This window comes from Pogona vitticeps, chromosome 1 (assembly GCF_051106095.1).
Source record: "Pogona vitticeps strain Pit_001003342236 chromosome 1, PviZW2.1, whole genome shotgun sequence".
NCBI lineage: Eukaryota > Metazoa > Chordata > Lepidosauria > Squamata > Agamidae > Pogona > Pogona vitticeps.
This window is the reverse complement of record NC_135783.1, coordinates 349,629,222-349,653,537: the sequence shown is the minus strand read 5'-3', so window position 1 is coordinate 349,653,537 and position 24,316 is coordinate 349,629,222. Positions and strand designations below refer to the sequence as shown.

General features: G+C 40.2%; 1 protein-coding gene across 1 annotated transcript in view; it reads left to right on the top strand.

Annotated features, from left to right (window-relative positions):
- The window catches only part of ARID4A (AT-rich interaction domain 4A), an 81,401-nt gene that overhangs the window by 1,794 nt on the left and 55,291 nt on the right, over positions 1–24,316 (top strand). The window contains exons 3-11 of the mRNA XM_072986835.2: positions 1,773–1,883; positions 2,709–2,774; positions 3,987–4,077; positions 10,930–11,009; positions 11,101–11,195; positions 14,133–14,265; positions 18,457–18,536; positions 19,575–19,651; positions 23,790–23,959. Of these exons, the coding sequence (XP_072842936.2) occupies positions 1,773–1,883; positions 2,709–2,774; positions 3,987–4,077; positions 10,930–11,009; positions 11,101–11,195; positions 14,133–14,265; positions 18,457–18,536; positions 19,575–19,651; positions 23,790–23,959 (903 nt within the window). The remainder of the gene's footprint in view (positions 1–1,772; positions 1,884–2,708; positions 2,775–3,986; positions 4,078–10,929; positions 11,010–11,100; positions 11,196–14,132; positions 14,266–18,456; positions 18,537–19,574; positions 19,652–23,789; positions 23,960–24,316) is intronic.

Genomic DNA, 24,316 nt, shown 5'->3' with positions numbered 1-24,316 from the left:
GTGACTTCCTAATCTGTCCCAACTGTGACTGCACATTTAGGAGTAGAGTCCTGATACTGCACAAAGGTATAGTAACATGCTTTTTATTAGGTGAGGCCATGCATCTTAAGCAGTAGAAGCCTATTTCATTATTTACAGCCTGCAGATGGGATTTGTCTTGTGGGGCCTTGTAAATACAATGCGTGTAGTCGTCTGCTGTATAAATAGTCTCTCTTATAGAAATAGTTGCAAACACCTACAATTGGTCCAGAAAGTGTTTTCCTGTTTCTCTCTCTCTCTTTTCCCCCCATGTCCAACTCTTGCCTACTTATTATTTGTTTATATGCTGCCTTTCTCCCCATAGGGGACCCATGAGACTATACAGCATGTACAGAGCCCTGTGTTTTCTTTTTTCGATTCCCCTGTATGTTTATTTCTCTATTCATATTTGGAAGTATACAGCTTTCATTTTTGCCCTGTGTACAGATTTCCATGAATCAGAGACGTAATATGTCAGAACTTTTCCATAAACACAGTGCCTGCCCCCCAAGGATTGGCTATGCTGGTTAACACTGATGGGAGGTTAGGGTTAGATTGTTTCCAGGGAAGGGAAATACATGTAATGAGAAGTATACCTATTTTAATGATGAACTTTAGCCATCATGACAGGGAAGCAAATGAAAAATAATATTGGTAGGGTACAAAGAGAATTTGTAAAACTTTCATTTGTGCACTTACTGTAATGTTGTTAATGCAGTGGTCTGAAAATCTTAAGAAATAAATTGATGCCCCCTTTCTGGTTTCCTGTTTTGCAGAATCTGAAACCTAGTTTGAAGTGCTTGAACTTACTGTTTTGAAGGCAGTTCAGTAAAAGTTGATGTGACATTGTTCTTGCTTTGTGGAGGGAGGATCTGTGAAGGTTTCGTGAAACAGATGGAGTTGACAACTGTTGCTTCAGTTGATACTTACTTTTTTGTGAACGCAAAATTAAAAGGAACATTTCTTTGAGTGTTTCAGGCATCTGTTGTGTTGCACCTGTATTTGTGTATGTGTTATTCTTCCATGTATTTCTTCACTTTTTGTTGTCACTTGGAGTATGTTTAATTTTTTATGAGCTACATCCTGATTTCAGGACGAAGTTTGCCAATCCATTTTAAAAGGCTGATAGTTATGTGGAGCTGTAGCTTCTAAATAGTGTGTCTAAACTGCCCACGTGCAGTTTTAGAGTTGTAAGTTCTTGCCTTTTTGAAAAAGAAGAAGAAACTTTAAAAAGGAAAAAAAGTGTTGCCTGTGTTTATTTTTTACTTATTAGCCAACATCCTCTTTTGTGTGTATACTTTTTTTGCGGTTAACTTAGAGGCAAATTGCTGTAAGTTAAAAAAAATCTTGGTAAGCATTATCTGTTGCATATAGAGTTGTGTTCGGTGAGCAACAGGTACTGCCTACAGAGATTTCTTGCGGCAATACAACTTTTAAACCTATGCCTTTGTGTAATTGTGCAACAAGATTTCAGCTACTGACTGAAAGTGTTTTTCTCCTTCAGACTGTTTCTGGAACAACCGTATTTTAATATCATACCTCTAATATCTCTGCTTCAGGAACCCTTTGTGGTCAGTAGTGCTTCAAGTGCATTGGCTGCAGTCATTTGCATACAGTTAAACTTTGAACAAATTCACAGTCGTGTGGGATTGTGCTTAATTTGTTTCCAGTGTCTCTGCTTGTGTGTTTGCATTTGCTGCTGCGTGTTTCTCTTAGTTGACCTTTGTTTTTAACTAATATTCTTGTTTTTCCAGGCAGCCGATGAGCCTGCCTACCTGACTGTGGGGACTGATGTCAGTGCCAAGTACCGGGGTGCCTTCTGTGAGGCAAAAATTAAGACAGTAAAACGACTGGTGAAAGTTAAGGTAAGAGGAAACACTCGTGGCAACTTGTTAAAGGCCATTCGGAAACATCAGAGGCTGACACATTGCTATTCTGACCAGTATTGCCTTAGTGACTCTTCTATAATATTAAAAGATTTAAGCAGCAACCTTCTATGTTTCTTGACATCTGTCTTCTGGGAAGTAAGACAGATTTAACTCAGCAGTGTTTGCATTTGAGTAAGCATAATTGCCAGCAGTCAGCTGTAGCTCAGTGTGGTGCATTTTTGTCAAGAATGTAGATATGCTGCTTTGTGTACGCAAGCTTTCTGGGTGATACTGGTTTTTAAATTGCTGGCTCATTTCTTTGGTTGACACAGATGGTTTTAGTTTGCTTAAATTCTTTCTAGATTATAACAATAGTTTACTATTGTTTTATTTTGCATTTCTTGCATACATAGACTTGAGCTTTTGAACACCTTTATTTGGAAGGAAGTGTTGATCTAACCAGGATGCTCATATATCTTAACTTGGATGTGGACTTGGCACTTCCAAAATAGACACCTCCTTCCAGTCATGTTCTTTGCTGGAGGAAGAGGGTGGAGTTGGGTTTTACAGATTCCCATTGCAGCTCCTATGTTGGTTGCTATGTTGCTCCTGTACCCTCTAGAACAGGTTCATGGGTCAGGGCTGGGGGTGGAGTGGGGAGGGTTCTCAGGAGAAATCATCTCTCCCTGGCCTTCAGTGGCAGCTTCCCTTGAAGGTATCTGTGGATTAGTTGTCTGGACCCAGGCCTCTGTAGATTAAAAACTGACCTGTGATCACCCCACAAATAAAATTATTTGATTTCTTTTTCTCAAAAATATTTAGGTGATTTTAAAGCAAGATAATTCAACTCAGCTAGTGCAAGATGACCAGGTGAAAGGACCTTTACGGGTATGTATGCGGGTGCTGTCTTCAGTTAGATCAATAAAATCTCTATTTGATGACTGGAAGTTGAATTGAAAGATTCCACATTTGTTTTGTTTTCTGAATGCATAATTATCTTCAGTCACTTTCAAAGAGAGGAAAAAAATGTACTGATTAGAGAAGATTGAAGAGGTTTCCCTGTAACAAAAAGTGTAGAAAGTTGACTAGCATGATTCATTTCAGTGTTGTTTATATGCCTATGTATCTATTTCTTTAAGCAATATTGATACAAAATTTCTGATGAAAAGTGGGGCTGTTGAAGGAAAAGCTTGATTCTGTGACAGCCCATACACACTCTGTACACCTGACAATGAAATACATTTTGGACTCAATTCATTGGAGATCCTTGCTCTTTAACCTTATTGAAATTAGAAATATTTAAGTGTGGCTAATATTCCTTGGATTGAGAACATTCATATTACTGCTGAAACAGACTTTGCTCTTGAAGTTTATAGAATTACTAATGCAGGTTAGATTTGAAGTTTGACTGCTGTGAGAAGGGTTGAAAAGTCCCATAAAAATAAATTACCATGTTGGATGGATTTGTTGTTATGAGTCTAGTATGGGGCATACTTTTCTTGTCACAGAAAAGTGACATCATGGTGTGGGTGGAAACGAGGAGGGATAATCTACACAACAGCTTATAAATATAAAAGGGCATAAGACAATGATTCTTGTCGAGAAAAAGCAAGATCCAATCCTTTTTCCTTGACTGCAGAGCAAGAGGCCAGGAGACCTGAAAGGTAGTATTCAGAGCGCAATCCTGCTATAAGCAAAATGCTGGCTTATTGTTGAGAATGCACACTGGGGAGAAAAATACATGTGAGTGCTCTGTATTTGAGGTCAAAGGTTGGGTTGGGCACTTAAGAGTTTAGGAAAAACCAGCTCTTTTTTGTGGGGGGAGGGCAAAATATTTGCACTGATATGTAGTCTGTTGCAGCAAAAACAAGGAAGAGTCTTACAGCACGTTAAGCATTAACTATATTTGGCAGAAGCTTTCATAAATTGTAGCACTCTGCCTCTGGAGTTTGCTGGAAGATACAGGATACTGTCAACTGGTTAGTCTTTCAAGGGATCCCAAGGCTTTTATTGGTTTTGGTGCAAATTTAACACTTGAAGGATTTTTTAAAGAGCATTTGTTTCCAAGAAGATGTAAACGTTTAATTTTCAAAATCATAGGCTGGTGCAGTTGTTGAGACCAAGATGCCAGATGGATCCTTTCAAGAAGCTGTCATCAGTAAACTGACCGATGCCAGCTGGTATACTGTAGGTAAGTAACTACCATACTACTAGTCTAACGATCAGTGCAAAAATAAGTTATATATAAGTTCAGCTTTCCTTGTACAAACCAGTTTCCCTAGCTTTCTTCTGTGTTCCTTTAAAACATGGCATCTATGTAATGAAGATTCCTAATTATGTCACTATGGTTTGGAATGGGGGAGGTGCTGGAATAAAAACAAACTGAAGTACATTTTTGCTACTTTAAGGCTACTGTTGAACAGGTCAGGAGAAAAATCCTTTTTTTTCTGGGGGCTCTTAGAAGTTCAGAAAGGAAATCAATAAAATCCCAAATAAGCATGGGAACTGTGTGGTCATTGGAACAAAAAATCAGCAAGCAAGGCAATATTTCTACTAGCTTTGAAGATTTAGTGGCTTTTGATCAACACTTAATAGATGTGTATTGCAGGATCATCAACAGTAGCAACCCAATGGCAGCGAGCAGTTATCTGAATACCTGTGTGTGTTAAAAGCAGTTCCTTGAATGTACAAAAGTTGTATATATGTGTTGAAGAACTCTAATTGAGGTTTCTTCCAGGCATTCTAGTTTCACTTGTGTGAAAAACTAATTAATATTGGAGAATAATTCAGTTTTTAAGAGGCTCCAGCCTGAACTGAGCTACAAGTTCATCATGGTGCAATTTGCGCTCATGTCTTGCCCATAGTCTTTCTAGAGACATGTAGTTGGCTGCTGTGGAAATAGAATGTTGGAGCTGGAAGATTTAGGTATAATCCAGTAGGACACTTGCCTTGTTTTTAAAGACTTTTTCTAAGTAATTCAGGTTTTGCTTTGGAAGTTCAGCTCTTTAGGAAAAGAACATAAAACAGGTAGTGGACCCGTGATTTCCCCAGGCTGCATAATTCTTACCTGGAGTTCACTGGATTTCTCCCTTGAGAGAGACCAAGGCATTTAGACCACTGCTGGAAGTGGCTAATAGAACAAGTGATTTCTAAGCTTGCTTCTTCAGTGCTCAATTTTGTGCTCAACTATTGTGGCCAGTGATAATGGGAGTTGTACTCTTAACAATAAATGGAGACTGAAGGCCAAGAACTACCGGGCTAGACTGATGTATAATGCGGTATTATACAGCTTAATATGCTCATAGTGAGTCTCCTGCCACCTGAGAATCAGTGACTGCAGCAAAAGGAAGTGTGTGGAAGTTTTCCAACTAGCTTTTGAATTAAATAATATTGTAGTGTTGTTTTTAGAATGATCTCCATGTTGCAGAGAGATAATTGCAGGGATTTGGACTGATTTTTCATCCCATTAGAACAATGGCTTCACTTGTAAGTTGCTTCTTTCAGGTTGTCTAAGTACTTTGCAGATAAATACTTCAGTAAATATTGACCTTTTGGAGAATGACTTATAAATGTTCTACGACTGGTTCACACAAATGTGAAAGGAGAAAAGTGTAGCAATAATCAAATTGAGCCTCTATCTTTTATTAAGATGTAAGAACTAAGGCTGGTTGATAACAGGAAGTGTATTTTACTAAACATTGTAGTAACTCAGCTTTATTGTGATTGGTGCATTAAGTTGAACTTTTTGGCTCTTGGAAGTCCCTTATGTGAGCACTAGGAAACTGTTGCTGTCCTGCTGCTCCTTCCTCATAGGATATGGTCTGGAAACATTTGACAAGGCTATGTAATAAAATAATACTTTTCTTTGGAAATAGTGAGATGTGTGTATGCTTTATGCAGATTTTGGCACTATTTCATTCGGAATATGAGCCTTCTGACTTGGAGAATTTTCCCTTGGCCTGTTCTTGTGACTTTTCAGTTCTTGTGACTTTTCAGCAGCCTGACTGAATAACTTGTTTTATATTTCCTTATCTCTAGTCTCTGGTTATGCTTTTAGCGGAGAACAGCTCATACTGAATTTTTGACTTAAACATGCTAAAATTTGTGACTTCATCATACTAAAAATGACTATATGGCCAAAGTCCTATTATTGGAGGTAATAGTAAGACCATTGTTGAAAAAGCCCTCCTTGGATTTTACTAATTAATCAGTATTCTGGGAGGAATATTCTGGGCAAGGTGCAGGAGGGGGTTGTAGCTTCTCAGCTTCAGCAGTTCTTCAATGAGACCGATTATCTAGAGCCATTTTAATTTGGCTTTAAGTTGGTAAAGGGACGGAGACAGCTTTGGTTGCCTTGATGGATGACTTACGCCAGAAGCTAGACAGGAGGAATATGTCCCACTTGGTTCTGTGGGACCTCTTAGTGGCTTTTGATGCCACCAACCATGGCCTATCTCTGTGATGCGACTTGGACAAACTATTTTTCTGGCTGCCTGAGTCAGGTTTTTAAATGGGTGTATTTGGTACAAATTTTAATAAAGATCAAACAAATACCACATTGATATGGTACACAAAAGAAACACCAAAATGCATTCAAAGCAATAAGGCACAACTAGACATTTAAAAACTCCATGTGAGCAACTAGTCAGTGAGTGAAAACTTGCCTGAAGAGAAAGGTCTTTGCCTGCTTGCAGAAGGACAGCATAGATAGGGCTGGCCATGTTTGAATGCAAGCCATTTAGGGCTTTATAGGTTAGAACCAGCACTTTGAATTGTGCCTGGAAATAGATGGGCAGCAAGTGAAGCTGCTGTAACAGGGGTGTTATGTATTCCTTATGACTGGCCCCAGTTAGCAAACTGGCTGCCACATTTTGGACCTGCTAACATTTCTGGGCATCTTCCAAAGGCAGCCCCATGTAGAGAGTATTACAGTAATCCATTCAGGATATAACTAAGACATGTGTCACCATGGCCCAACCAGACCTTTCCAGGAATGCATGAAGCTGGTGCACTAGTTTTGCTGTGTTTCCCTGAAAATAAGACAGAGTCTTATATTATTTTTTCCTCCAAAAATGCAATAGGGTTTATTTTCAGGGGATGTTTTATTTTTTTCATGTACAATGATCTACGTTTCTTCAAATACAGTCACGTCTTCTTCTGGTTCCTACACAAGGTTGGAGGGCAAGGTTTCACTTAACTGGGGTTAATTTTGGGGTAGGGCTTATATTATGAACATCCTGAAAAATTATACTAGGGTTTATTTTCAGGTTAGGTCTTATTTTCAGGGAAACAGGGTAGTTATGCAAAGGCACGTCTGGCCACTGCTGAAACCTGGGCGTCCAGGCTCAGAGATGAATCCAGGAGCACCCCAAAGCTGTCTACCTATGTTTTCAGGTGGAACATATAACCCCATTTAGCACAGGCTGAATCCCTATTCCTTCATCTGCCTTTCAGCTGACCAAGAGCACCTCTGTCTTGTCTGGATTAAGTTTCAGTTTATTCACCCCCATCCAGTCCATTACTGACAACAGACACTGATCTAGAGTTGAAACAGCTTCCTCAGATATAGACGCTAAGGAGAGATAGATTTGGTGTCATTTGGATACTGGTGATACCAAACCCCCAAAATCGGGGTGACCTTTCTGAGTGGTTTCATTGTACATGTTAAATAACATAGAGGGGATACAACAGAGCCCTGCAAGCCATTGACCAGGGTGTTGAACATGGAATGGAATCCCCCAGCGCCACCTTCTGAGTTCTGTCTTCCAGGAAGGACTGGAGCCAACATAGAATATTGCCTCCAAGTCCTGTTGCAGAGAGACAGGCCAGAAGAACACCATGGTTGATAGTACTGAAAGCCTTAGAGAGGTCTAGCAAAACCAATAGGGACACACACCCCATCTATTTCCCAGTGTAGGTCATCCACTAAGGTGACCAAAGCTGTCTCCATCCCAGAACCAGGCTTGAAGTCTGTTTCATCCAAGAACTGCCTCCAGCACCCTGCCCAAGAATATTACAGTTTTGACTAATTATTCAGCATTGTGTGATCCAAGGAGGGCTTTTTAACTGATGGTCTTACTATTGCCTCCTTTAAGGTATAAACTATATGGGAAATCAAATGGGAATGGGAATCGCTGTTTTTTTGTTTTAAACTATATTGGCTAGATGGTAGTGCTGCAATATAAAATCTGAAGTGGTCCAGCCTCCCAGTGTGACTGAAGGTCACCATAGTTAAGTGACCTAGCTCTTCCCATTCAAGTTCATTGTGTGTACATGACATCGACCTTCTATTGTAAATAATGCATCATTTTGAGCCTAAGCTTTTCATTGTGCAAACCTCAAAGAGAGTGGTCTAAAATCATTGCTTTTCATATTGCTAGCTCAGCCTCAGCACTGGACAGACGTAAGCATAATGCTGGCTCCTTGCAAATCCTAATTGGTTAACTGTAATTAGTGGGGTTAAGCAACAAGTCAGTGCTGGATCTTCACTGTCGCAGTGATTACTCTGAACTGATAACCGCATCTGACAACCTGCTTACCTGTGTCTCTGACAAAGCAAATAGACATCTGGGACGCTCTGTCCCTGGTTAATTAGGCAGCGATGCTAGCTCTCTGTCATTTTGCATCTCCCTCCGCATGAATCTGCCCTATTCCGAGAGCATCTACAGGGCTGCAGTCTTGGACATGGTCTTGGAAAGGCGGCGGCATTGGATCCCGTGGTTCATGTGTGTCGAATGGTGGCCGGAGGAAGCCGGGCAGTGGAGAAGGGTGAACCGGCCAGGTGGCCTCCCCTCTCATCAGCCCCATTCTGTGTGCAACACCCCGAGCAGTAGTATTGGGAGTGAAGGCTCTCCTTTATTTTGTCCTGAACATTTCCCCCAAAGGGTCACACAACCAGGCCATGTGCTGAAATGATTCGAGTGGTGAAGGAACTACGAGAGAGCCAAGCTTCAAATTCCTACTTCATCCGTAATGGCCTTGGGCACCTCTTTTGAACTCCTCTTTGCTGTATTTAAATATAACTCTCCGGGGGGGGGGGGGAGAGATGGACCAGTTATGTTTAGTGAGATAATTTGTTTAGTTGTGCCTTGTTCCTAGGTCTTTTAACCATACTATTTATATTGTATAAATTTCAGTAAATTTAGTAGTAACGGTGGGGCCAAAGCCTGAGCCTCCGGTATATACATGAAGTGCTTTGGAAACTCTATCCAAACTCTAAATGCTATGTATCTTTAACTCAGGGATATTTACTATTCAGGAGATGAATACGTTTGTTGCAGAGAGCACAGTTATAAGAGAGCAAAACATGGTCACTGTCTTCTGTCAGTTTCTGTCCTGGAAAACCTTAATTTTATCGTATCTTAAATGTACTGTTTAACAACAATTAAGCAGTACGTTGGAAAGGTCATGCTCAGGAAGGCTTAGATTTAAAGTAGGCTGCATGTGAAGTAGATTAAAAAGAAAGGTGATTTAAAACAGCAAGGAATATTTAGCTGGGTAAAAGTCGTAGGCGGAGGTACAGTATAATGGAAGTGTGTGGTTGTAATAAAAGAAAAAAAGTGGGTGAGGAGTCATATATTTATCTTTCCTCATTTACATTGCCAAGAAGAGTAGTGACAGCAGTATATTTGATCCAATGAAATAAATGTGACATGGTCGTAATAGTCTAGTAAAGGTATCACCAGTTTCCCTGCATTTGTGTTCTTTTGAAGACCACGCGGCCTTGTCCTGAATTTTTCCTGAAATGCAACATATGAATTGCATGAACATGTTGTGGCAGAAATTTGCTCATATCACATATTTAGTGTAATTCCCTGTGTAAAAACTAGTTCTGGATAAATACTAGAAAGGATTGTTTTCTTTTCCTGCAGTGTATCTTTGACAACTAGGTAGAATGGGATACATTAAAGATGAATTATGATGGTTTTATAGCTTGTGATTTCTTTCAGTGGCTTACAGGAAAAGGAAGGTTGATGGAAGTAATTAACTACCCATATGGCTCTGGTATATATGGTCTACTGCCAAAAGGAACAAGCACATCAAGAATCCCTGTATGTGGCTGTTTCTAAGAGTAGCCTCCACTCATCTCTCACATGTACGCTGTGAATATCAGAGCCATGTGTGAACCGTGCCAGTCAAATGTCATGTTTCTTCCCCCCCCCCCATTAAATGCATATCATTCCACCAACTTTGGATTTAAAGGAAGGATGGGCATCATGTGGCCACAACCTAATTTTTCCATCCTTCCCAGATAACATTTGGAATATCTTTTAAAAACCTGTGGCAATTAAAGTCACAGAGCTTCCAGCTTCTATTGCTCTCTCTGGCACTGAGAAAGGGGATCACAAAGGGGAGAATTATTTGTGATCCTGAGATGAAGGCCTATGTTTGATAGTTGGGGTCCTGTCTTCTCTGGCTACTAACAGATGCACCTCTGCACCTAACTCAAGAAAGCTTATTCATTTAATAATTTGTCTTGTTGCAGGAATGGACAACATGTGGCCAGTTGTGCTTGAACTACAGCTCCCATCAACCATAGCCAGTGTAGCCAGTAGTGAGGAATGCTGGGAAATGCAGTCTGACAACCTCTAGAGGATAACGGTTTCCCTACCCGTTAACTAATTAATTGTCAACAATAATATACTTAACTTTCATATCTGTACTTCTATTTATCAGTGTCTTGCACTAGAAATAATTGTCTCAGATGAGGGAGGCTGAAGGTAATTTTTATTGAGGTCACGAGGAGGGAGAGAATGTTTGGAGAATAATTGTGAATACAGCTTTTTATTCTATATTTTATTTTATCTATTGAAGAGGGGGATATATGTAAGTTCTAATAGGAACAATTATGACAGAGTGAGAGCGATGACACAGGTTCACTGTGACTCCAGAGTTCACATGGCAGAATGCTTTGATTATCTTAGAGGTTTCTTTTCTGAGGATTGCTATTTACTTGAATAATTCATTCTCTCTGTTTAGCTGATTTTTATTTTTAAAAAGTCCTCCCCTTTATTTGACATCATTTTGGTCTGGCTTTGTTCAGTGTTTGATGATGGAGACGAGAGGACACTGAGGCGGACATCATTGTGTTTGAAGGGGGAGAGGCATTTTGCAGAAAGTGAGGTAGGCTGTCAACTTGGAAGCTGTAAATTATTCCATTTATTTGACTGTCAGATTGGAAAATTAGTTTCTAACATCCTTCTCTATATTACAGACACTTGACCAACTGCCACTAACAAATCCAGAGCATTTTGGAACACCAGTCATTGCAAAGAAAACCAACAGAGGAAGGCGATCCTCTCTTCCTGTGTGAGTGTTTTGTGACACTGTATTTTTAAAATAGTATTAGCAGACTTTTTGCTAACTTAATGAGGTTTAATTTTCCCCAGGCAGGAGTAAAATAGGCAGATTTTGGCTTCCACTGTGAAAGGTTTGCCTCCCTCATAAGGAGTAAACATCTGCTGAAATCTGCCTTATGCTTGGTCAGATTAAAATTGTTACTACTGAATATTCCTTATGCACCAATGATAAGTCTACCGGATGGCAAATTTAATGTATAAGACACATTTGTATACTGTTTCACGGAAGTTGTGTCACTAGCTTTATGGGAGCCATGAACATAGAAGCAAACTGCATAGGGAATTCCAGACTTTTGAACATATCATTCTAAATGTAATTTACAATTTTCAAGGCGTTATCGTGCTGACCTGACCAGGGAAGGCATTTGGGCCACTCGGCACTTAACAGAAAAAACAAACAAACAAAGCCGAATGGTCCTTACCCAACACAAAGGCAAGGGCAGGTGATACCTTTATTGGACCACTGGCTGCTTTGTTCAGTTTTTTAGTATCGCTTACCCTTTGCCTCAAGCACATACGTTTTCCTTCCTATGGGCTGGCTATTGTCTTCCATGTCTTCCTGCCAGTTTCAGTTTACGGAGGCTAGAGTGTAAATACTCTTTGGTACCCCTTCTCCAGGAGGAGGGAGGGTTGGCCGTTCATCTGGCAACCAGACCTTCAAAGGAGCACTCCTAAGCAAAAGCAAAGCGTGCTGCTTATATACTGCCCCATAGCGCTTAAAGCACTCTCTGGGTGGTTTACAAGTTAATTATGCAGGCTACACATTGACCCCACTCCCAAGCCAGCTGGGTACTCATTTTACTGACCTCAGAAGGATAGAAACCTGAGTCAACCTTGAGCACTGCGTCATGAGGCTCTTCAAGATTCAGGGGGACTTCAGCTTTTGAATGCATTTGTGTGTTTCCTTTTGCTGTGTTGTATTGTGCTGCATCGTCGTCCACCCTCCATACAATAAACCCTCTAAGCCACCAAGGGCTCTCTGTTATCATCAGGACTGAATCAAACATAGACTCATAGGAGTGCTGGACACAGTACAAAACTGTCAATTAACTAGTAGTAAGGTCTGTTGAAATTAAAACAGAGGCTGGAATCTTACCAAGGGCTGTAGGGCATGGGAAGGATTTTTCCCTCCCCATGCTTTATTTGTTTTATTTATAGGCTGATAAAGGGAGCCAATAAAGATAGCCTTGCCCTAATCGTATTAGACGGTGGTTGGAATCCTTTTGGTACAACTCCACTGGCTGGTGAAATAAATCCCTAATTTAATTAAAAACTCTAGGGATCCGTTTGACCCTAGGGAAATCTTTGAGGAGCATTTAATATTTGAAACTTGTGGCTGTCCCATTCCAAGTGGCAGGACCACTGGTGGCAATTTTTGGATGTTAAATGCTCCCCCTCCAACGTCCAGAATCTCCCAAAATTTTCCCCAGGGCAAAAGGCATCTCTAGAGAGCCTCGGAATAGGAAGGGGGAGCAGGCGGTTTTCCCTCAAGCTGCATAAACAGTTTCCATAATCAGTTGACCAACATCATCACCATTTAGCCAGTGCAGTTACTCAACTGAATTTCAGCAGATTGCTTCTGAAATTTGGAAAAAAAAATCTCCTTTGTAAAGTTGAGGTAAGTGAAGTTCCTGTTCAGAGAAACAAATGGAAACACACTTGGAATACAAAGCATTGTAAGAAAAATAGAACTAGTTGGAACACGGCCTGAAGCTAGACCAGAAATCTTAGTTTTTTGGAATAGCAAGAGGAAAGGGGGACCCAGGAAGCCGAAGTCTCTTGGGCTTCCCGTGCCCTGGCTTTTCTTCATCTCTCTTGAAACTGAATCCTCTCTTTATCCAGCAACAGCTGAGGATCTCTTTCCTTCGAAGAGTTACAAGAGCTGTAAATACTGCAAGCCCCATCAAAATGCAACGGAGCTGCAAAAAATAATAATAATTTAAAAATACCCACCCACAAACAAACAAAGCCAGTTCTATCGGAATGTGATGGGGCTGCAAAAAATAAGTACACACACCAAAAAAAACCCCTGCAACCCCATCGGAATGCGATGGGGTTGTAAAAAACCAAACAAAATTAACACCAAAACAACAACACAGCACAGAAAACATAACCCCCCCAACCCAAACCCACCCTGCAAAACCCTGTAAATTTACTCACCCAGGAGCAGAAAGCAGCACCAGGCAGTCCAAAGCCTCTTGGACGCGCACACTCTAACCCCAACAGTTATTTGAATTCCCCGCCTTTTTCCCTCCTCTTTTCTGGTTGCAACTTGAAGCTCTGGCCACAAGTCGAAGCAAAATTTTGCGGCCGGAGCTGGTCGCAACTCGAAATGGTCATATGTTGGGACGTTCGTAAGTTGAGGCATCACTGCAGTGTTCATTTTTGCCATCAGTCCGGAGGTGTTTTCTCTTAACTCTGCAGGTGGAATGTACCTTGTCTGCTCCAGAGCAGGAAGCTTTTTGAGCAGAGGGGTTAGGTGGCGAGAGTGGGGTGGTTGGGATGGGACAGAAAGACCAAAGTCAGCAGAGGGATGAACTTCAAGAGTGAGTGTACAGAGACACTCTTCAGCCTCAGAACAGAATGGCCCTTTTTGAACGTTCTGTATTGTAACTTTAGTTGCTCAGCACACAAGTTGGGTTCCTTGATTCTAGGCCCAGCACCTCCGGGAAGAAGCTACCTAAATTCACTAGCATCGGAAGAGGTCTGAAATGTCGGATCTTGTTGTTGTGTTAACAGTTTTCCACAAATCGTGGAGGCTGATATGGAGTAGTACTTGACAAATTGAGCCTACAATATAATAGCTCTGATGAGGCAGTGGTTTCCTTTTAACTATTATTTCCATGTTCAGGCTGTCTCAATCACTGTATGCCTCCTAACCCTCTAGTAATGAAGATGAAAAAGAAGAAGAAAGTAGTGAAGAGGAGGAAGACGATAAGAGACGTCTTAACGATGAATTGCTTGGTAAAGTTGTCAGTGTGACAACCAGTTCTGAGGATGGAGAGTGGTATCCGGCTTTGGTGAGTAGGAAGTATTTAGGGGATTCATAAGAAGCTAGTGAAAACTGAGTGCTTTTCTAAGAGGTGAAGTTTTGGAACTGCATTGGGGCTAAAACATTGAGTTATCATAAAGGTAGAGTGAAACTTTAAATGTTAAGTTATGCCCTTGGGTCTTCTTCATCTGCCTAAGGACATTCTGTTTGTAACGTCTTTGCAATAGCAAAAAAGAGAAAATGTATTGAGTGCTCTAAAAATAATTCCCAATTAATTCTTCACGGAAACGTGTTTCTAATAAAGTGTAATTAAACTGTTGCATATTCCCTTCCAACACAACACAGATTTTTCTAGCCCACTGTCTGGAATGTAACTGTTTTTTCCAGTTCTGTTTGTATTCCAGTCTAAAATATTAAGTACACACAAATGCTGTTTTGTCTGATCGAACTTTTTTTGTGTAATATGTATCATCCCTGCCTTGAACTACTTTCTCCATTTCCCATTAATATATTCTGAGTAATTAATTTTTCAGGGAGGTCTCCACTTAAATTTTCACCAAAGCCAAGGGCCACTGCTAAATCAATGAGACACAGCCTCTTCCTTGTCTTTGTAAAGGGAAGGAGAGCTCAATCATGCTATGCTAAAATTTGGCATAAACAGATTTTTTGTGTGTGTGGTCTTAACTATAGTTCGTATGTTTGTGTTTGAGTGCTTGCCTCTGTTACTTGAGCACAATTTGTTAGGTGCAGTTTAACTCAAAATAATTTTTACCTAAGAGTAGCATACATTGCAGACATCTGAACTTCACTTTCTTTGATGCACCTTCAAGACTGTTAAGATTTTCTGCTGTATACATTTCCTAAGCAAGAGCATAAATATTATAAAATACAGATATTCAACCAGTTTTCAGTGTCCAGAACCCTTTTCCTGAACCTCTGATTATATAGCACCATGGAATTTATCTGCTTACATAATAGATAGTTCTGAAATGCTAAGGTTTTTGTTCTTTTTGTATATGTTGAGGAGGGTGCTAAGTAAGATCATTTACTTGGCTGTATCGTTTTTTTTTCCAGAAGTAAGAACTTTAAGCACAACAGGGCTAAGCTTTAAAGTCTGAGTTCACATTTTTGTCTTGCTTTTGCTTTGCAAAGAAAAGCAAACTTTTAGCCCTGTTTGAGGTTTGTGGAACTAGCTTCGAGAGATTGTGTAGGCTGTTTTACAGTAGGTAATTTCTAGCAGGAGTGTAATACAACTGAAACCCAGAAGTAGCATTCCTACTTAAGTAGATAATCAATCTGGTTTAATTTTTTTAAATGATTGATTAGAAGCGATCTGCTTGAAAGTGCTTCTTTTGTATATCTCTGAGAACCGCAAAGGGCACCGTCTGCCATCACCATCTGCGTAAGCTAAATCAACAGTGGCAAAAAGAGACCACATTTCCTTCCCCAAGTTACAGAATTTCCTTCCACTGTAGAATTGTGGAAGATTCAAGCCCAGAAGCCTTTTTGAAGAGTTTGTAAGACCTGCCTCTTAATTTTGGAGCCCAAAAGTCAATCTTGATTTGCTTTACAAAGGTGAGGAAATATAGTGGAGTTAAAATGAAATCTTAATCAGTGGGCAAAATCTATTGCTTAGCTATGCGGCCTTAGCTCGATATTACATGTGCAGTCGCTACAAAAGCACCAAGATGAAAGTGTTCTTGGACCTGTTAAAATTATATGGGAGGATCAAGTCTGTGTGTAAAGCTTTCACTTTGTGCTCTTATTGTTTGAGCAGCCACTTTTTCTGCTTCATCAAATATGACTGGAATTTTGGGGGTTTCGTAGGGACAGGCACATGCTTTGGTCTAAGGATTGTTGGGTTCACTATGTAGTTGCAAAGGGGTCCTGTTATTGATAACAATGACCATAAACCAGCACTTGCTGTTACATATCTATCATTCTTGAATGTAAACACTGTAAATGAGCCAGTTCTATTTGCGGATTTATTTAAAAATTGTGACATGAAAGTGAAAAAAATGGGAGGAGGGCAGAGGGAAATGTGAAAATGTAAGCACCTGTTATAAATGTTGTATAATAATAAAGCCAAATAATATTGTTCAGGATAGGGCAGGGTAAACAAGTTAACAGAGTGAGTTTGCCACCTCTCTCTTTGTGTGTGATCAGATGGAATGGTTGCCACTAAACAACAGCTTAGGGAGAAAGAGGTCCCCGCTAGCAGCTGGTCTTTCTTTTTAGATACATTTCTCACTTTATTAATATATAGATATGATCTGGGGATGTGAAAGGTCAGTGTCAGCAGGGCATGAATCTCTATTTGTAATAAGATATTGTGCATAATATTTTTAGATATTTTTCCTGTACATTTCTAAGATTTTAAAATAATCTTAGAAATGTACAGGAAAAATACCTAAAAATATCTTAAAAAATCTTAGAAATATAGGTATTGCAAAATAAATGCATGATGCAATAACTAAAAATGCTAAATTTGGGAAATTATACTGTTATGCTACTGGAATTTTCCCTGTAGCCTTGTTTCTACTAAATGGTAGAATGTATAAGAAATGGGAAGAGGTTGGAATTATAAAACATAGATACTGTATAATGTTTTGCCCAAATTGGAAGTAGTTTGTGCTGTTTAACTCCCAGGGTGGTGAAGTGGATAGAATGAAAGTTTAGGACTCTGGGGATCGAATCCCCACTTGGCTATGGAAACTAACTATAGGAGTGGAACTTATTAAACCTCTCCTTAAAACCTCTCACTTACATTGAAAGCTCTATTGGGTTCATTATAAGTTGGTTCCAACTTGACGCACACACATAACATTGATACACTCTCTACAACTGCTTCAGTCTTAATCTATTGTGATAGCAAAAAAGAAACCCTTCAATGTTATATAAAACTTTAGCCCATAAATGAGCGTCACTGTTCAGTCTTGGCAGATTTGAGCATACAAGCCTGTAACAGTTGTATGGTACAGCTGGGTTAAATATTTTCTCACGCATGGGCTTAACTTGTCATGAATGAACGATGTCGAAAGTAATAAGTAGGCTTGTTACCCTATTGCTCACTGTGTGAACAGGTGGAATGGCTCCCACTACATCAGTGGTTCCCAACCTTGGGTCCCCGGTTGTTCTTGGACTAAAACTCTCCGAAGCCTTCACCACTAGCTGTGTGGGCCAGGATTTCTGGGAGTCGCAGTCTTAAGAACATCTGGACAGACAAGCTTGGGAACCACTGCACTGGATGATAGTGGGGGACCTCATCGTTGCGGATCTGGTTAGGATTGCCTCTTTTAACTGTAAAGATCAACTATTTTGGAAGCAATCATAAATACATAGATTAATTAAGTATCTGGAATAGAGATGGGGGTTTTTGTATATGAATACGCATATCCCCCGGACATAATGAGGGCCCAGCCCCCTGGGGCTGGACAGTCCACTCACTGATCCGTCACTGCCACAGGCAGGAGGTGGGACAACAAGCCTTTCTGCTAGGTCGAAGAGTGGCTCACTGAACACGATCTTTGGAGCCATTGGAAGGCCCTGTGGCACCCGTGGTGAGTGGACTGTCCGGCCCCAGGAGGCTGGACCCTCATTATGTCCACGGATACCCCCATCTCTGATCTAATTTTCTGATCCTAACAAATAGCTATCACTGTAGCTATGTCACAGGAATTTTCCCTGTCCATTTTTAAAAGACCCGATAAGCTTCTGGCAATTAGTAGTGCATATTGTATTGAATTCCATAGGCTACATTGCTTAGGATGTGAAGTACGTTCATTTCTAATGTTCATGCTAGCTTTGTTATGTCCTAATTTTACATGATGTAATATTAGGACCCTGATGTTGGGAAAATGTGAAGGCAAGAGGAGAAAGGGATGACAGAGGACAAGATGGTTGGACAGTGTCATCGAAGCAACCAACATGAATTTGACCCAACTCCGGGAGGCAGTGGAAGATAGGAGGGCCTGATGTGCTGTGGTCCATGGGGTCACGAAGAGTCGGACACGACTTAATGACTAAACAACAACAAATGTTACATGAGAGGAGGAAAAGTCAATAACTGGAGTTTATTTCATTTAGAGAATTTACTATTGTCATGACCAAGGGGAGGTGCCATTACAAAGATGGAACAATTAGGTGTGACTATTGCCTTTTCTTAGAATGAAGAGTTTTAAGAGATCCGTAATGTTCTGTGTTTTATTTGAAACTTCAGGTCTTATCCCCCAGCTGCAGTGAGGATATTTCTGTGAAAAAGGACCAGTGTTTAGTTCGATCTTTCGCAGATTCCAAATTGTGAGTATCTTGCCTGTGGTTCTTTAAATCCTGGGGTATTGCAAAAGAAGGACCTGAAAACTTAAAATTGAAACATAGCCAAAAATGCTCCCAAAGCCCAACATTTTGGTTGATTACGTAGGCTATGATTTTTGAGTGCGTCTTAACCAGGCTTCAGTATAGATGCCTTTAGAGGCAATAATGCAAATTTGCAGTCCTACTTAGTGTTCAGCTGAAGCTTTTCTTTAGCCATTCCCAACCTCATGCTCTCCAGAAGGGGTAGGCTGCAACTCTTAGCCTTTAAGTGACCACACTGAGCAAGGCATGTAGGGATTGCAGACCAAAACATCTGGAGGGGGCAGGAGACTAGGAAGGCTTCTCTCCCTCCCCATATGTTTAATGATTTGTGTTTAAACAACAATTAGTGTGAGCTTTTCTGTGTCGATTAGCAGGAGTGTGACATGCACTTCAGATGAACCCAACAAAACTATTGATGAGATCTGCATCCATTCTGTGGGAGGATGGCTTGATAGAGAGGGATGAAATTTGTACATACTGTCTCTTAATAGCCCACAGTGTTTTTATTATTATTCATGTGTTAGGCTAGTAAATAATGCAGCCATTTGGAGTGTGTCACTGGCTGAAATCCTGTTGCTTAGAGTTCAACCAGAGTAAGCCAATGGAATCAGTGGAGATTTGGTGAGGCAACTCCTGCAAATTCCATTGATTCAAATAGGCCCGCTCATCACTAGTGTAAGCCCATTAGAATCAATGGAACGTACAGAGGAGTTGACTCACCAAATCCCCACTGATTAAGTGATCCTACTTGCCTGCCACTTACCATGCTAAGCAACAGGACTCCAGCCCTTGTTTCTTTTTCATCAATTTGAAGCTGAGAATAAGAAGGTAGCAACATGGCAGCCAGTAAATCGTAATCGTAGAGGAATTTGAACCCAGCTTTGGCTCTGGTGGCCTAAAAAGCAAAAACTTGTTATAATGAAAGACTTAAGGGAAAGATATCTCTCCTGGTTTTTTTAAATTTGCCAAATTCTCTTGCAGTTATTCCATAGCAAGAAAGGATATTGAGGAATTAGACATGCTGAACATTACAAAACAGGAGTTGTCCTCTAGAAAAGGTAGGATTATTTCACGTTTCATTATCTTAAGGTATTAATTGGACATGCAGTGCAGTCATTAATAGTCAAACTCCTTGGTGAAAATGCAGTTCCACATGTATGGTGAGTTGTTCATGCCAGCACAACAGAGACGGGTGTTTTGAAATGATCAGAAAGGAAGACATTGGAATATGACAATTCTTCCACACTGTTTTTTAAAAGAGGCTTGGATGCCAGCCATGGGCAGCTTCTTGTTTTTTCATGAAGTCTATTAATATCTTATAAATTAAGAGGTACTCATTGTGGCGATCCCCTCTGAAGCCCCTATTCCCTCAGGTCTTCGCGAGGTTCTCGCTCTTCTTTCTTCGCTGCCACCAGGTATTGCGGCTTCAATACCATTTAATCAAGGAGACAAGTGTGCTTTTAAAACTTAACTCATTTATTAGATCATGGAAGTTAACATCTGATTAATATTCAATAAGTAAATCACAGGTTGCTAATCACTTGTATTTGTATCAGTTCTACTTTGACTTAAAATCTCTAATGACTCTCTGTACCATTCAGTGTTCTTACAGATCTCTAACTCACTCTTAGTTCACTTTTAAGTTTCACACTGTCTCTCACTCACAGACTCTCTCCTCATGCTCCATACACCAGCCTTTATATCCAGCCCCCTCCCCCCCTTGGCTCCACCTTCCGTCCTCTCATTGGCTGCTACTACACTGTTCATCTGTGACAGACAGGTGAGGGCAGGGCTATTTGCTACACTCATTTGTTTGTTTGTTTGTTTATTTATTCATTCATTCATTCCATTTATACCCCACCTATCTGGTCATTGCGACTATAGGCAGAAGGAGCTCTCTTGCTGCTGCAACCTCAGTTTCCAGTTTTGTCACCCTCCTATACTTGGAGAACTATGCATTTTTGTAGGTAGAGATCTGCTATCTTACCATAGTCTCTCGAGACTGAAGGATGCCTACTTATGTGCTATCTGTGGTGCCTGGCACATAAGAAGGATTTCTGCTTCAGATTTCTTATTATTCATGTGCAGGAAAGCAATGAAACGGGGTGGAATTGGAGCACTGTAGTCCTTACTCTGGTGAATGCATACCAGTTTTATCACAGCTGAATAGACCTATGGGGACATGTAGATTTGCAGTGTCAGAGCTTTATACTTCTAAAATAAAGAATATTGCTATCTGACCATACAGTTGTAATGAATGATCAATTTAGGTGGTGCATGAACATAATGGATGTAATATTAGTTCATCTAATAAATTTTAGTTCATCCCAGGTCGTCAAAGCTATAGCACAGGTGCTGGTGCTCTCCTTCTCCCTCCCCTCCCCAGGCTCAGCTTGCTTGTTTCTCTTCATCCCCTCAACTGATCTTCCAGTCCCGGCAAGAGCTCAGGCTTCTCTGCCCAGCCCTCTTGGTTGACTCAGAAAAAATGATGGCGCAGCGAAGTCTGTGCTCTTGTTCATGACTGGGAGATTAGCTGAGGAGGTGGGAAAAGTAATCAAGCTGGACCTGATGTGCAGCTGTTTGAGCCTGGGGAGCGGCAGCACCTGTGCTGCTACCTTGATAAACTGAGATGTGCCCATCTCTACTTGAGACTTCGTCGTACTTACATGTGAATCAATGGTATTTTCAGTCGCCCTTAAGAGACTGAAATGGGTCTAGTACAAGAATGACTAAGATTGTACCTGACTCACTGAATTGCACCATCCGGGGGGGGAGGGGACTAGAATTTACTCTTTTCAGTCTAAGCATGGATCCAAACCTATGAAAGTTTATGGAGTTGGAATACATAAAGTTTATGGAGTTGGAATTACATTGGCCAAATTGGTCTCTTGAGACAATCAATGGAGCATTTCAGGACTGTGCTGTGGGGGTTGCCGTGGCACATATAGAAGGCCCTGGTTTCTCCAGCCATCCCGCTACCTCCAGGCAGAAGAATCTTGTTAGAAGACCTAGGAGACATCTGCATCCTACATCTGGGAATTTGTGATTTTAGAGAATTGCTGTCATTCACAGCAAGCAAGTCTTCAACCAGTGAATGGTTGGATTCTTCTTAACTTCATGTGGTTTGGGGTCTCTTCTAGCTAGCTTCTAATGAGAGTTTAGGCTCAGTTTTGTTCTAGAACCAACATAATTTGTCTTCCTGATAATCCATGGTATCCCCAAAGCTCTCCTCTTACCACATTTTGAATAAATCCATTTTTTTTTCATACTAGCTTTTTCCATTGTCCAGCATTATTGGGAACAGTGTAATAAGGGTAATAGTGGCCTTGGTCTCTAGCAACACATCCATAGACTCTGACAATCTTTTCTAGTTCCTTCATAGCTGCCTTTCCCACTCTCAGTCTTTTCTGATTATGCTGTTCTTCTCTCATCAAGATTTTTGTCATCTTAATGTTCAGTGGCAATTCTGCTTTTGCATTTTCTTCTTTCATTAGGGGTCATTTCTGGTCATCGTTGTTTTTTGCAAGACAGATGGTGTCTTCTGTGTACTTTAAATTATTGACCCTTCCACCAGTTTTCACTCCATCACAAGCTAAATTCATCTTGCTGTGTACATATGTTCTACACTGAATATATAATAATATGTACTCTCATTTGACACCTTTGTCTATTAGAAACTATTCTGTTTCCTACCATATTTTATCCTAATTACAAAGTACAGATCATTCAACAACACATTCAAAAGTTGTTATACACTGATTTGTTGTTGAACAGTCCATTGCTGTTCATGATGTACTGAGTCATTCTTTGCTGAAATCTATAAATCAGTAATCGGTATTTAAAAATTTGATAGTATGCTGAAGTAGCAAGTGTATAGAGTAATAGATGGATGCCTAATCCTAATAAGGCCATCATGTCCAACCCCATGGTCAGTACAGGAACCCTCTGCACAGTGCAGGACTGAATATATTTGCAACACAATCTCTAGGGCCAGTTCTTTTTCCAAATGCAACTTGAACATCTGTCATGTCTTACTCAATATGTGGTATGTAGAGCAAATATAAAACCAAAGAGGTCAAACACTTCGCAGACTAAGGTTTATTTCAGTGTAAGCTTTCATAGATTACAGTCGACTTCCTCAGAACAATAGATTGCAATCCACAAAAGCTTATAATGAAATGAATCTAATAGTCTCTAAGGTGTCACACTTTTTATTTTGCTATATATGCCGAAAGGACTAACACTGCTACCTTGTCGGAAAAACCCACACATTGTAAAGATTTTTGTTGTGAAGTTCTGAGCGTCACTTTGCTTGCATGTGAAATGAATGCACTGTCCTACAATTAATCTTTCATATCTCCTATCTTTAGAGTATGTTTCCAGTCTATGGGTCATTGTTTGTTTTCCATATTTGTGTACATATTCATGCTAGGATTTTGATAGATTCAGTCTCTGTAGACTGAAAAGTTCCGCTGGTGCGCCACTTCTTCTGTGATTATTTCTACCGAGTGCTTTGAGAAGAACTTTTAAAAATCGCAGGATTTCCATTGAAAGAGTTTTCTATGAAAAAAATTGTGTTTCATGTTTGCTGTATAGTTGTTCAATATGTGGTTTCTATTCTGTCTTTATTTTAACCTGATCAGATAATTTATTATTTTCATCATTCACTATCCCTAACTTCTGCTTACACTCTTCTTTGTGTTCATGAATCTTATGGAAGAAACTCTCTCTTCTCTTTTCTTTTGTTTAATAGGTCTTTGCCACCACATGTCGTTTGCTATAAAGTTGCAGTTAGGATCCCTATTTCTGATGCTATTTTTGCTTCATAAGTCATCTGCCATGGCTATTACTTTAACTTAGCTGCAAATATTGTCTTTTTGCATCTTCCTTGATTATATTTCTGGTTTCAGACTATAGTTTTTTCTTGTTCACAGCCAATTTTGCTTAGTAATTAAGCTGGTAAAAGGGAGAATTTGTAGATGCAGCTTCATTTTACTTTACAAATCAAGAACTGCTTTTTTGTTCTGCTTGGCAGGCCAATTTTGTGACTTTAAGTTGAAATTTAAACTGACTGAGCAAAAGACATAAGGCTAGTGCTAAGTGGAGACAACACAGTTTTGATTCTTAGTACAGTAATAGGCATCCTTCTTAGTACAGTACCTTGAATGATTAAGCATGAGCCGTTTTCCTCCGAAGGGTTACAAGAGGCCAGCAGCTTCTTCAGTCTGAAAGCTATACCTGCTAATTGGAAGATGGATATGCGTGAGATTTTGGAATCCTCGAGCAGCGACGAAGAAGAAGGAGCTGAAGCTCGAAGTGATGACGAAGTGGAGGAAAAAACTGAGAATAAAGAGGAAGAAGTAGTGGTGAGTGTTTTTGGCTTTCTGTTTGTACAGAAGTGCAAATTAATGTGTTCCAGATCAGCTTCTCAGATTGTGTGTTTGAAAAGAAAAGAACGTAGCAGGTTTTGAATTTAGCACTTTCCACATCTTTTGTATATAGCTCCCACCATCTCTCACCTTTGGTCATGCTTGCTGTGGCTGATAGGGAGGTTTGGGAATGCAAACACTCTCTCTCTCTCTCTCTCTCTCTCTCTCTCTCTCTCTCTCTCTCTCTTACAGCCCATGTTAAAAACAGTTCTGTGAAATGTTGGTGGCATTTTGGTTGCATTTGCAACAAATTAATTTTAAAAATTCTGATATGTTGGTAATAAGCAAGTGTAT